We start from the raw sequence: 14106 nt of genomic DNA, 5'->3' as shown, positions 1-14106 counted from the left end.
CTTTGCTGAGTTGAATGTGCTCAGGCATTTCCCACTGGGTAAAAGGCTGGAAACAGACATCTGGGTCACTTAGTGGCTCACCAAGGGCACGTGAGCACGGCCATGGCCTGATCTGAACGGCTTCAGCTTTCTCGGAGGAGGCTCTAAGTGTCTGTCTGCTTCAGTATTTCATATACAGCTGCATCCTGGGCCTCATCTCCTGCTCCGTGTTCCTGCGGGTGAATTACGAGTTGAAAATGTTGATCATGATGGTGGCGCTGGTGGTCTACAACGTCATCCTGCTCCACACTCACGCCCACGTGCTGGGGGGCTACAGCCAGGTCCTGTTTGAGAGGTGAGCCGCCGCTGCTTCCTTCCCTGTAGTTCTGGGGTGTGGACAACAGGCGTGTGCTGAATAAATGCAGATTAGTGATGCCACTGCCATGGATACCTCGCTGTGGGAGAGCCTCTCTGGGCAGAGAGGGGCAGAAAAATGATGCGTGATTTTATGATAGGTTACCTAGAATGGGTATTATCAAATACAGTTAGAAGATAAGGAGTGGATTGGGGAGCAGGTTTGTGTTAAAATCGGTACTAAATTGGTCTGAGTATTCAGCATTTCAACCTCAGCACTGTTGACATTTTGGACTAAACAGTTCTTTATTGTGGGGGGTGGTCCTGCACATAGTAGGATGTTTAGCAACCTACGTGGCCTCTACTCCCTGAATGCCAGTCACAATCTCCCCACCCCAAGGCATGACTATAATGAATGTCCCCCCAAATTGCCAGAACTGAAATGGACTTCATTTCAGAACAAAGTACTGAAAATACATAGCCACATTCCCGAGTTATCATGCTAAATTTCTTTCTGTAGAGATTTCCTAAAACACCATTGTGAGGAAGGGAGCTTGTCAGCCCTGGAAATCCTTTGCTCTGTGACGGATTTGACTTCTAAGAAAAGATATGGTTGTGTTAACTCTCAACCTGAGGGGCAGGTAACCCAGGAACGATCCCGTCAGGCACAGTCCCTCAGCATAGGAAAAGCTTGCTGTTATCAAAGCAAGTGGCTCAGTTGCAATCCCCTCCCTCATGTTTCTGTATTTATTTTAACCAAAACTAAATGCCTTAAGTATTTACATCTATTTGCTGCTCCAGATAGATGGTCTGTGTTGCCAGAAGTGTCAGGAACATCTCCACACTGGGTGAACACTTCTTACCCAGAAGACACTTTCAGAAACACAACTGCTGCCCATTCTCCTCACCTAATTTAATTTTTATCATCCTCCACACCATGAAACCCTAATAATCTGTAATTGAGCTTAAGGCAGTGGAGTTGCAAAAATGCATAATTGTATTAAGGAAATTTTATGATTCCTTAGCCAAGATGAGAATAAAGTCAGAAGTCAATTTTCCAATAAATTCTCAAAATCACCGACACGTGCTATAATATTTCTCTACTGAATGCAGAGACCTTGTATTGTATTCTTAAATAAATGTGACATTATTGATTTTCACATGTAGCTGATGATGCCGCTAAGTCGCCCTTTATTAAATTTAAAGCACCTGAATATGTTATGCACCTGCAGGAAAGGAAGCAATCAGATTAGCAAGTTCCTGATATGGAGAGAATCGCTTCTGGGCCTCTGTGAGGCGCATGAAAAGACTCACGATGCCTGAGTAGGACCGGGAACAGGAGCATAGGAATTAGGCTGAAGACAAGGAGAGGGGGTTTTTGTTGGTTTTCGCTTTTTGTTTTGTTTTCACTTTCACAGCACTTCATTCTATGCAAGTTCTCTTATATTTGCTCTCTTGGTCTGCCTTTCTAATGACCTTCAAGCTGGGCAGGACTGGCTCCAGCAGCCTCCGTGATGCCTTCCCTTGCAGCAGCAAAGCCAGCACCCTCTCCATAGGGATACAAGTGCTACGTTCTATCTCTTCCTGAACCAATTCCTGCACAGTCTGGCCCAATGCTGCCCAAAGCATCCTTCTGCCAAAAGATTAGTATCATTGACGTAATAGCAGAATAGCTGAATACCTCAAAATTAACAAGTCTTCTGTAATGTCAGTTTAACTAGCCCCAAGTGAAAGATGCTTACGGGGGACATTGGAATTCCTTAATTTCTCCAGCTTTGGTGTCTGGTTGGTACAACCCTGTGAGTCGTGCCAGAGGCAAAACTGTTCCATGTCAAAGTTCTCTCTTTTCTAAGATTCAAGAGCTTGTGCCCTCCCACATAACTGATAAAGATTTCCTCATCCTTTGCCCATTTTATGGGTGCTAACACAATGCTTTATGGTATAGAAGTAGATCCTTTAAATGAAAAACAAAATGTGCTGGCATCACCTGGTGTCTTGAGAGCAAAGCCAGAGGTGCCCTCCAGGGAAGGATCTGCTGAAAGGATGGCCAAGCAGCACCACCCGTGCCAGTCGAGCAGGACTGTCACTGAGGTCAGGCCGTTTGCTCCCACCCCTTTGGTGACCATGTCGGGGCTCGGCATGCTCACGGCCTTTTCCCTCTCGGCTTCCTGCCGCTTCTTCTGTCCTTCCTTCTGGGGCCGTGCCCTGCTGTCCACTGAAGACCTGCTGCTGGCTGGCATGGAGTTGCTCCCAGCAGACCCGCCCAGCCTTCTGCCTTTCACCCCTACCCTCACCACGTGCCCATGGCCTGGGCAGCTTCTCCGTCCCACTTTGCCCTGGGAAGGTGGAAAGCATCCTCCTGTTGTCTGTTAGCCCCTTTCCTGTGATACTCATGCTGAGGCCTTTAACACCCCCTCGAATCAAGCAGAAGAGAAAGTCCGAATCAAGGACCTGTGCTGTGTTCACAGTGCGTGCAGTCACGCCTGGCACACCAGATTCAGAAATCAGCTGGTGACTGGGTGAGCAAAAGCAGGTGTGTTCTTGAACAACCTGATACTGGCTAAATGAAATTGCTCTGCGTCCCTCTCCCCTGAAGACACAGCGATGTCCCGCTCACTGAGGCTGTTTCTCTTGAGTATCCACGTCAGGCTTTGTTATGCTTCTACATTTCAAAGGAACGTTTGGTGAGGGCATCTGTGCTTAAAGGCAGTGCTGGCCATCTTCTCGACACACAGTTTGCACAGGTGTCTTGTGTGTGAACTCACTATGAACCCCAACAGCCAGGTCCTTTTCTGAACAAAATTGCACACTGACCATGGATAAGCCAACAAGATGGTGCATATCACTGTAGTCAGCAGAGAGTATAGTGTGCCTCAGAAACATTTCAGATCAGTGAGTAATTCACAATGAGATTAAAGATACTCGTACAGATCCGTAAGTATGGAAAGCAGATTCTTCGATAGGAAAAAAGATTTACCTAGAGAGAGTGCACCATTAACACAGTCCATTAGGATGGAGCCTCCTGGGATGTAATTCTGTTAAGTCGCCTTCTGGGAAAAGAAACACAGAAGTTTTCTAGTGTTCAAAAAGTCCAGAACAAGATGTTTCCTAATTCTGTGGTTTTCACAACAGTCTTTTCTATTATCTGTGAGTATAAGATGTTTTGCTGAATTCATCACTAGCAGGCCCAGTTCCTGTCCCTGACGCCGTCCCCCAGAGCCTTTAGCCGGAGCTGCTGAGAGCACCACGGACAGTGTGACGGCTCTTCCAGGGGCCACCCCTGTGAGGGCAGCCGATTTTGCCGGAAGGTGTCTTTGTCTGGCACCTACTTCCCATCCCCATGACAAACGTTCGCTGTGAGTCTGCAGAAACACTGTCAGATTGTTCTATCCATTTCTCGCAGAACTCGGAGGTCTCAAGGGAAGGGGGTTATCGTATTTCCTACAGACCCAGCCATTATGTTAACTTACCTACAGGCTAGAAATGTACCTTTAGTTCTAGAGGAGTGTGGCAGGCAGAGGAGCTAACGAGGCGTCTTTCAGACTAACCAGCTTGGCGCTGCAATTTCAGCCTAAGAAAATAAAACTCTACGGACAGCACATAAACATGGTGCATAAACTGCAGCTGTACCCAGGGCTCACAGACAGTGCTTGTCGCTGGCAGAAATGAATGCAGAGTTTTCCTTCCCCGCCTTAGCAGCAGCTCCCTGACAGGAAGAGCAGTGGAGACGCTCCAGCCGCTGTAGATCACTCAGAGCTGTGAACCAGAAGCACCTTCAGTGCAGAAGTTACCTGCCTTCCTTGTTGCTCCTGCATCTCGGGGAACTCCCAATGGCTAGAATTCTGACAGTGTCCCCAGTAGGGATCAGTGGATGATGGACTAAGGGAAAGTATTGTGGGAGAGCGTGGGAGTCCACCCTACATGAGGGATGGGCAGAGAGGGCTGCCTCGGTGACACAGGTGGGGAGGCCTGTCCCCTCAGCTGACACAGCAGGACGGAGCAGCCCAGTGCATATCTGGGCATCTGAGCAAACGCACCACTTCTCAGCCCAGATTCGCAGGGAGATTCACTGGCAGGGCAGACAGCAGTCTTTATCTTGCCTTCCACATTTCCACCTCCACATTGGTTTTCAGGGGTGTTTGGTTTTATTTTACTTTGTAATTAAAGTGCCAATCCTGTGCTGGCTCAGAGTCAGTGACACAGTCATCCTTGTGACACCCTCAAATTAGATGAAACTTTAGCTTTTTGCATCATTTGACATCGAAGATTCCTGAAGGTTCAGAGATCTCTTATGGGCAAAGCCCAGCATCTCCTAATCTAATGGTGTAACACAGATGCCGCAAAGAAAACTCAGAGTTAAGGAAGCTGAGGACTGTGGGGGATGCACTCATGGGAGGGCAGACAGTTGTGGCATCTCTGCAGGCCTTATCGTTATGAGTCGTGAGCTGCAGGGGTAAGGGTCGGTCCCAGGCTTCAGACTGATTTTTATCCCAGTCTGATATTGCTTCACCTCGTCTCCTGTTAACAACTCAGCAGAAACTTGGTTTCTTGGGATACCGTTTTCTTTCTCTCTCTCTCTCTCTTTTTTTTTTTTTCAGGTCAATGTGAGGGTAAAAACAACCAGGTCAGAATATCTGAATTTGTCAGAATTTGTTAGGTAGTCCTTCTTGTAGTTGTGTTGAATACTTTTTTCTTAAAAAAAAAAAAAAGCTTATTTTACCTAGAAAAATGTAAAGTTTTTTAAAGTAAGACAATGTTTGTGCCTATACACCTGGACTGCTTTCTCTCCCAAGAATAATGAAAATGTATTTTTTAATCTCCCCTGAACTGTTTGCCTCCAGGTTAGAAACTACTCCACCAAGTAATACCTCCATCTCACCCATCCAGCTTATTAGTTTATTTTGTTTTTTTGGACTCCTGAAACTTGCAGGGAGAAATGCTTGTTCCATTACCAGCTTCAGGTGGAAGGCCAGCTGCAAATTAGTGTGTGGCTGCAGGCATATTGGGGTTCTGAGTCCCCGGAGTCTAATTTTTAGATGTGAAAGTAAGAACAGCGACGTGTTCTGGCTGCAATTGTCATCGTGTTAGAAAGTTCCTCCGTCAGATTAGCCCTATCTTCCCCACTTTCCAACTCACTGATGGCACAACACTAACGCATGAGAGTCCAAGATGGATTTCATCCTTAAACACGAAGGCCATAAAAAGAGAGGGGGAAGGAGGGCGTGTGTCTCTCCCATCCCACTAACTGGCCAGCTGTCATTGTCACATAAATGGCCAACCCCATTGGTGGGTTGAACTGTATCCCCCAAAAGCAGATAGGAAGTTTTAATTCCCGGTTTCTCAAAATGTGACCTCATTTGGAAATAGGGTCACTGCAGGTGTAACCAGTTAAGATGAGGTCATGCTGAAGTAGGGCTGGCCACACCCTGTGTGAGCGATACCCTTGTGAAGTGGCCTCATGAGGAAGCAAGCCGACAGGGAGATGGCCGTGTGATGAGATGGAGTTAACTCCCGGCAAGCCAAGGGAAGTCAGAGATGGCCGACGAGTCACCCCACACCAGTCCAAAGCAAGCAACAAGTCCCTGAAGGTTTCAGAAGGAGCCCAGCTCTCAGGACACCTGGATTCCAGATATGGGAGACAAGAAATTCCTGTTATTTTCAGCCACCTAGCTTGTGGCCCCTGGTTACAGCAGCCCTAGGAGATTGGGACAGGCATCCACACAACACCTTGTCCCTGGACTGGCTGAGAAGGTGTCCTGGGATTTTATTCTCTCTTTACAGGAGAGAGAAGGCCTGCAGGAGGAGTTGGCTGTTCTTCTGTGCTAAGTGAAAGAAGGAAGTTTTAAGAAATCTAAGTGAAATCCAAGAAAGTCAGATGGAGTTCTCCTAGGTTGACGGAGAATTTCAGAAAAGAGAAAGGCATCATGTATTGACACACCCACTGGTCAGCTCTACAGGCCACTGTACCTCCCTTCCCCGAGGTCCATGTAGATCTGAGCTTTCAAATCCCAGTGGGAGACTCTCCTCTCTCACTTCCTTCGCATCCCCACCTCCATGTGCCATTGCCATTGTCCTTGGGCGGATGGAGACAGGTGGAGCAGGGTCCTCCCCACACCAAGGTTCAAATGCACTGAAGTGAGGGGTCCCCAAAACAATTTCTCCCAAAATGCTGCTTATGTGTAACCCTGAACTGCATGGAGGGCCTGTGTCCACCCCTCCATCAGGAGAGGACCCCGCTCTGGCTCCATGTTGGACCGTTTTGGACATTTGTCCCTGAGCTAGACAGACAAGAGAAACTTGAGTTCTGATTTTCTGCCCTGATGAAGCTACTATAAAATTCTAACGGGGTGTTAGCATCTTCCTTTTCGTTTAGGGCTTATGTGGGTGGTGGCTGGAAGATGGGCTGTCACGACCCTTTCTCTGGGCCCTGGATGTACGAGGTCATGTGACCATCATGAAGCAACATGAAAATTAAAAACTCATCCTGTGCCAGCTGCTCAGGATGCTGGTTGCACTGCTGTCACTAACTTCTCAGTATAGTAGTGTCCGGATGGTCAAGATAGGGAAAAAGGGAGATCAAAAGTCACTGAAATCAAAATTGTTTTTAGACACCTGCACCCCTCAGTCCCTCCAACTGTGTGGTTAGACAAAGCTGGTGCCTCAGACTGGAGCAACCACGTGTAACTTCATTTGTAAGTCAGTATAGACAGTCTCCAAATTATGGACAACCCAAGTTACAGCATTCCATACTAACAAGAACTTGCCAAGACTTCCCATAAGGATGATCTGTAATTAAATCATTAAATTAATAAGTCAGGAACAAGTGTCTTCCACACCTGTGAACAAACCGGCGGGTGTGAGCAGCTCTGTGGCCCGGCATGTTCGCCCCTCGAGCAGTCCGCTGTTCACACGGCCCTTCCCTTAAAGCATCACTTTCATCTTAATTAACTTTCTCATTCAATTTTGTGAGTCTGTTTCCCCTGATCACCACACCCTCAACAGGAAAGCTCTTGGCAAGTCCCAGTGAGCCTGCAACAAGGACAAAGGTGATTACAGCAGAAATAACTCAGCGTTGGGAGAAAGGCCAGACGCCCTCACTCACAGGAAGGTGTTAGGCTTCAGACTGTGGGAACAGTTTAAAGGACAGAGTGAGAGGGACGGGACGTGTGAAAGGCAGAGCCCCAGTGAGAGCATCAGTTTTCACTATGCAGAGGAGCGGCGAGTTGGAAGGTTATTAGTGATTTATTTAGGACAGTGGTTCTCAACCTTCCTAATGCCACAACCCTTTAATACAGTTCCTCATGTTGTGGTGACCCCCAAGTAGCAACAAAAATGATTTTATGGTTGGGGGTCACCACAACATGAGGAACTGAATTAAAGGGTTGTGGCATTAGGAAGGTTGAGAGCACTGAGGTAGAACATCAGAATAGCATGGCATTCCTATTAGCCTAGTGTTAATTCGACGCTGGTGAGTTTTATTCTCCTAATTTCTATTTAATTATTTTGTGTGAGTTTCTTTTATGTTCTGTTTATTTGAATTAAAAGAAAGAATATGGGCTTGGCAAGGTGGCTCATGCCTGTAATTGTGGCACTCTGGGAGGCTGAGGTGGGTCAATTGAGCTCATGAGTTCAAGACCAGCCTGAGCAAGGGCAAGACCCCACCTCTACTGAAAAATAGTTAAAAAAGAAAAGAAACTAGCTGGTTGCCTGTAGTGCCAGCTACTAGGGAGGCTGAGGAGAAAGGATTGCTGAAACCCAGGAGTTTGAGGTTGGTGTGAGCTATGACAGAAGAGCACTCTAGCCGGGGCACAGAGTGAGACTCAAATAATAATAATAATAACAAAATTAAAAAAAGAAAGAAAGAGGCCGGGCATAGTGACTCACGCCTGCAATCCTAGCAGTCTGAGAGCCCGAAGTGGGTGGATTGTCTGAGCTCACAGGTTTGAGACCAGCCTCAGCCACAGGGAGACCTCATCTCTAAAAAAAATATATAGCTGGGTGTTGTGGTGGGCACCTGTAGTCCCAGCTACTCGGGAGACGGAGGCAAGAGGATCTCTTAAGTCCAAGAGTTTGAGGTTGCTCGGAGCTGTGATGCCACAGTACTCTACTGAAGGCGACAATGCTCCTTTCGGAGCTCCCAAGCCCTTAGGCCCCGGGGACCAGGCGATCCAGTCTTCTCCTTCCTGCTGGAATCTGCTTCCCCTTTGCACCTGATGCGTTCATTCAGTTAATAACATTCTCCAATCTGCGTTTCCTAGTCTTTGCCTCCTAGCCCTTCCCCTCCCTTATCCTTCTGTAGTTAACACTAAAAAGTGAGGAGCTTGGTGTGAGTCAGGCTGTGTGCTGGGGATGCAGGTATTTGATGTCATGGCCAAAACTACCTGCAGGGTGAGCATTAGCAATGCCTTTGGGCCGTGTGGAAAGTGAGGGCTGGAGGGAGCTGTCCAAGGCCCCACAGCTCGGGATTCAGTACCCTCCCACTTCAAAGCCCAGTGGGCTGTTGGGTGCTACCCTCATCCTCTTGTTATCTCATCAGCCCAAGAACCCTCCACGGGGAAACTGAAAAGTCACAAAGCAAGGGCAACGCAAAAGTAGAAAGTGATTACCTGATATTTGTGCTTCACTGAATCTGGTCTGTGGCGCTCGTGGGACACGGTGTCCACACATAATGAGCTTTTATTTTTCAGCTCTTAATTGCAGTTACATATGGGGATAATCCTGTGTGAACACATGCGGGATACTTTGTCAGCCACTGCCTGGGATGCTGTAGTGAGGACAGAGGCTCCACCCAGCACAGGGGCAGCCTGGGCAGTGGGAAGGTATGACGTCTGCCTGAGTCTGGCCAGAGCAGGCGGTATCCCGACAACGTCCATCTCTGTTACACCTGTGTGACACAAAATCCTATGAAGGAGTGAGATGGGGGCCTGCTTGAAAGTTACAAGAGTAGCCTATAGAAATGATGTTCCCTATTTCATTTTTTTACCTTCGTGATTGCTCATTGTGAGCACACTATCTTTTTCGGAGGGTAATAACGAAAACATCAAAGAAGCCATGTATCTAATTGTCCATATGCATCCTAGAAGTATAAAGAAAATGCTTTATCTTTTTATATTTGTTGTACCTTGATACAACAAATATAAAGTAAGACGTTCACATTATTTTAGACTGTGCTCCCAAATTAGTAATTTTTTTATTTATTTTAAATGCAATCTGGGTTTGAAGAAAGGTCTGAAATGTGTGTGTTTGGCCGATGTACAACACAGACAGGCACTAGAGCTTCTGAGGCTTGTTGATATCAGAATTCTAAGTCCTGTGTGCGTGTTATTTTGTTGTATTGTCTGTCTGTCTGTTTTTTAATAGGCCAGGCATCTGGAAAGACCTACAGACCATGGGCTCCGTGTCTCTCTCTATCTTCTTCATCACGCTGCTTGTTCTGGGTAGACAGGTAAGAAGTCTGTTTTTTATATACTGTTTATATCATTTCTCTAAAGGGCTGTACTAATAATGCTTTGCTGTGCATTGTAGTTAACTTTCGTGCAAACGTAAGAATCGGAATCTTATCTCTTAAACGTAAGTAGCACAGATGTGGGTACTTAGATAGAGACAAAAGAAAGGACATTTCTCATTTTGCCACAAAAAGCAAACTTTGTGAATGGCAGAGATGTGAATTCATTTCTTATTAAATCTTAAAATAATTTTAGGGGTTGTATAAGCCTGCAAAAGTGTTCCCCAATACCTGACACAATTTGAAAAATATCTCTTCTTGAGCTTCTCTGCATTTCGGGATGTGTGACATGCTTCTTTCACTTTGAAGTGAGATTGAATACCTTTGCTGTCATTTTGCAGTCATCCCTAGAAATATAGTCCTCTGTTAGGAAGTTTTAATTTTTCATGCATCTTTGGGCCCCCACCCTATCTGGTCTCCCAGTAGATGCTGTGGGTGCAGGATTTTTAAGGACAATTATTTTTCCCCTGCCTGAGCACAAGGATGGTAACCCAAAGACTATGGGACTCTCCCGAAGCCACACTGCTCTGCCTCAACCAAAGTCTGCTTTGACATCTGGGATGAGTAGTGTGAAACAAGCAAGATAGTCAGTCATTTATTTGGAAATAACGGATGAGGAAGCAATGAAGATCACATTACGTACATGTTACTAACTAGTTAAGGTAAATCTGTGGCAGGTATCTGAGAGGCACGGTACAGACATGTAAGTTTGGGTCTGGCTTCCGGTTCTTCCCGCTAGGAGATGATTCATAGTTGCAGTTAGGTGAGCTGAGTTCTAGTCCACCGTCCTCCTCCTCTTCCCAAGCAGTGTGGGCTACATCCTTCCCAGGAGCTCACCGTGCAGTCTTCACCCATCTCCCTGGGGCTGTCCTGTCCTGCTGCAAAGCTGTTCAAGGTCCCTTCCTTCCCATCCACTCCACTGCCCTCCCCTGCCTCACTGCCATTTTCTCTGTCGTGAATTCTTTAGCTTGTGGTTTTGACAACCTGTCTCATGTCCTTTCTCCTGCTACCTGTTTTTTTTTTTTCCTTACTACTGCCCAGCTTTCTGTTCTCATTCATACACCAGGTGTGCCTCCCTTAGAAAGCCCATGATTGAGATGTGGGAGAATTGGGCTTTCTTGTACAATGTCACCTCAAAGACCACTTCTCAGGAAATAATGAAGCCGTCTGCTCTGAAGGGGTGTCTCTTTCTCCCTTTCACACCGACGGTGCATTGGCCTGTAGTTTCTTTTGCTAGAATTGTCCCTTACATTGCTTCACAAAATAAATTTTAAAAACCTACATCAAATTGAATTTTCTCAACTTTTTTATTAGTCACTGAGATGATAAACATTCAATGCCACTACATAATTGTGATTGAGTCCAGCAGCTGACAGTTGATCCATTTAAAGTATCCAATATTATAATTGAGCATTAATTTTATACAACTGAGTTGATACTAGTCTTACAAGGAGTCATTTTTTTTTTTTTTTTGCAGTGTTTGGCCGGGGCTGGGTTTGAACCTGCCACCTCCGGCATATGGGGCTGGCACCCTACCCCTTTGAGCCACAGGAGCCACCCAAGGAGTCTTTTTTTATAGTTAAAGTAACAATAACATTTTTTTTATCGAGAGGCCCAGAAAAAATGTTACTCCCTAAAGAAGCAACCATTCCTTATAATCATCCTTTAATAACCAAGTAGCTGTTAACCAAGTGCCTTCTACATAAGGCACTATGGGAAATACCCAGGTGAGGCAGAAGTTGACCTCAGTCCAAAATCATTAAAGGAATGATTTGCTAAAGTCCCAAAGTTTCTGAGCCAAGAAGAACGTTGAAGTCTGCAATGTAGTGCTTCCGTCCATCTGTCCCAAAACAAAAAAAACTGCCCCGTATCTGTCACAAACAGCTGCCCTTTATCTGAAATCAGTGCCACAAGGAGGCATGACCTCAAAGTTAGTGTGTTTCCAGGTTGGTTTATTAAGTGATAGTAAAGACATTTTGCAACCTATTTTCATTGTCATTTGTCCCATGGGAACCTTGCCCTATGACCATTTTTTTGAAATGATGGAGATTTGTTTGCTTTCCGAGAAAATTAGTAAACCATCACACAAGGTATCTAAGTAGCCTTCATGAAAACTAACGTGTCTATTACACAAAAGCCACAGTGCCCTGTGCTGTACTAACATCTGGTTTATGATGGATATGTTAGGCGACTCAGGTTCTCTTTCGAAAAGAAAAGAAGCCATTCAAGCTGGGATGCCATTGAGATGTGGAACCCAGAGCAGAGTGCACGGGCTCATAGTGAGGACGGCAGCATTTTATGGGATGTTTAGAATCCAAGAATAAGCAGAATCACATACCATCCTGTGCTCCAGCTCAGTAACCAGTTCCTCTGTCCAAGTGGAAGGTGTAAAGTCCTCCAGACCTTTGGGTTGTTTTCAGAACCAGACAAAGCCACACCTTCCCTGGAGATTGCGCTGCATGTAAGACACAGCAGTGAGGGTCGCATGGTCCCAGATATGGCCTGGATGGTTCTCCTCCATTGTTGAGAGAGCCAATGAAAGGCAAATTGTATGTCTCTATGGGGACTCTTGACCCTGAAAACTTCTAGAGTATCCCCAGACAGAATCTAAGAGATGGGAGGTTCTGGAAGCTGGCTCTGGGAAGCCTGGGTGCCGGTCTCCTGCCCTTCTCTTCTGTCCAGCTGCTTCCACTGCCTTTGTCTGTCCTGGCCTCGGTTGGATGTCCTCACGTGGCCTTTCTCCTGTGTCTCACTGTCAAGTCCCCCCCCCTTTTCTCTTTAAGGACATCAGTCATTGGCTTTGGATACCACCCTAAATCCAAGATGATACCATCCCAAGGTCCTTAACTTCATCACATCTACCTACAGAGACCCCATTTCCAAATCAGATCACATTCACAAACACTGGAGATTAGGACTTGAAACTATCTTTTAGAGGACATGTTCTAATTCATTACATCTGGGTTGGGATAAAAACATGTGTCTTCCTTTTCGGGCCCTTTGTTTGAGTTTCTAATGTGGTAACTGCTTACACATAAAGGGCTCTAAACAGATTGCATTGCTTGGGAAGATAATAAATAGATGCTGGATGGATGGATAGATAGATAGATGATGGACGGATGGATGGATGGATGGATGGATAGATAGATAGATGGATGGATGTGGATGGATAGATAGATATAAATAAATGTGGTAAAATGTTGCTTTTGGTCCAATGTAGCTGGCTCCAAAGTTCTCTAATTCCTTCTAGCAAGTACAAAATGCTTACTCCTTATGCCAAAGCAGTCCCTCAGGGAAACCTGAACAACATCTTAGCAGGGTACATGGAAAGCTTTCAAACTCACATAAATTGTGCTTGCAGCTTTAACTGCATCTTTAGAGGTGATTTCATCTCGTGTTTCACTTTTGTCTAATTTTGAGTGCACACCTGTGTCATCTTAGTGCCTCAGCGCCCCCTCTGCTAATCACTTCTGTCATTTTACTTTAAAACCAGCCTTACTGCTGTTTTATTAAAATAAAATAAAAAGATTCAAGCCCAGTGTGGTGGCTCACACCTGCAATCCCAGCACTTTGAGAGGCTGAGTCAGGAAGATTGCTTGAGGCCAAGAGTTCAAGGACAGCCTGGGCAATAAAACAAGAATCTGTCCCTTAAAAAAAAAAAAAAATCTATTTTTCATGGGAGAGAGCTTTTGTAGTAAGTATAGGATTTCTGTTTCTCCACAGTGTGGAAAACTTGACATTAACATAATATTTTAATATAAACAAACTTTTTTAATTTTTTTATGTTTATTATTATTTGTTGTTGTTGTTGCAGTTTTTTGGCCTGGGCTGGGCTGGCCCACCCTCCATATATGGGACTGGCACCCTACTCCCTGAGCCACAGGTGCCGCCCAATATAAGCTAACCTTTTTTTGCAGTCTTTTTAAAAAATGCCTCACTATGTGGGATAAAAATAAATGCCACACTGGAGAAGGAAGGATGTTTTTTTAATGCGTCATGCAGTTTGAATCAAGTGTAATTGATGAATGACTATTGTTCTTTCAAGTTTCAAAATGTAGATATTTTTTAAATTCCTGTTTGTGCATGAAAGGCCACCTGTGTGCATGTGTGTCCATGTGTGTCATCTTTATTTGGTATTGTTGGTATAATTAATTGAACCAACACAACAAAGAAAAAACCTGTAGTTAACTCTTCTTTGCATTTATTTGTCAGTAAGTTACTATCTGTGTAAGATACACCCTCTCTATTACGCCCTTCTATTACAGGAA

The 14106-nt window shown here is 45.4% G+C and overlaps 1 protein-coding gene across 1 annotated transcript in view; it reads left to right on the top strand.

Annotated features, from left to right (window-relative positions):
- ADCY2 (adenylate cyclase 2) overlaps positions 1-14106 on the top strand; it is a 458247-nt gene that overhangs the window by 404996 nt on the left and 39145 nt on the right. Inside the window, exons 18-19 of the mRNA XM_053593134.1 lie at positions 165-334; positions 9694-9778. Coding sequence (XP_053449109.1) covers positions 165-334; positions 9694-9778 — 255 coding nt within the window. The remainder of the gene's footprint in view (positions 1-164; positions 335-9693; positions 9779-14106) is intronic.

Source organism: Nycticebus coucang, chromosome 1, assembly GCF_027406575.1.
Source record: "Nycticebus coucang isolate mNycCou1 chromosome 1, mNycCou1.pri, whole genome shotgun sequence".
Taxonomy (NCBI): domain Eukaryota; kingdom Metazoa; phylum Chordata; class Mammalia; order Primates; family Lorisidae; genus Nycticebus; species Nycticebus coucang.
Note: the sequence above shows the minus strand (reverse complement) of the source record. Positions and strands in the feature narration are given on the sequence as shown.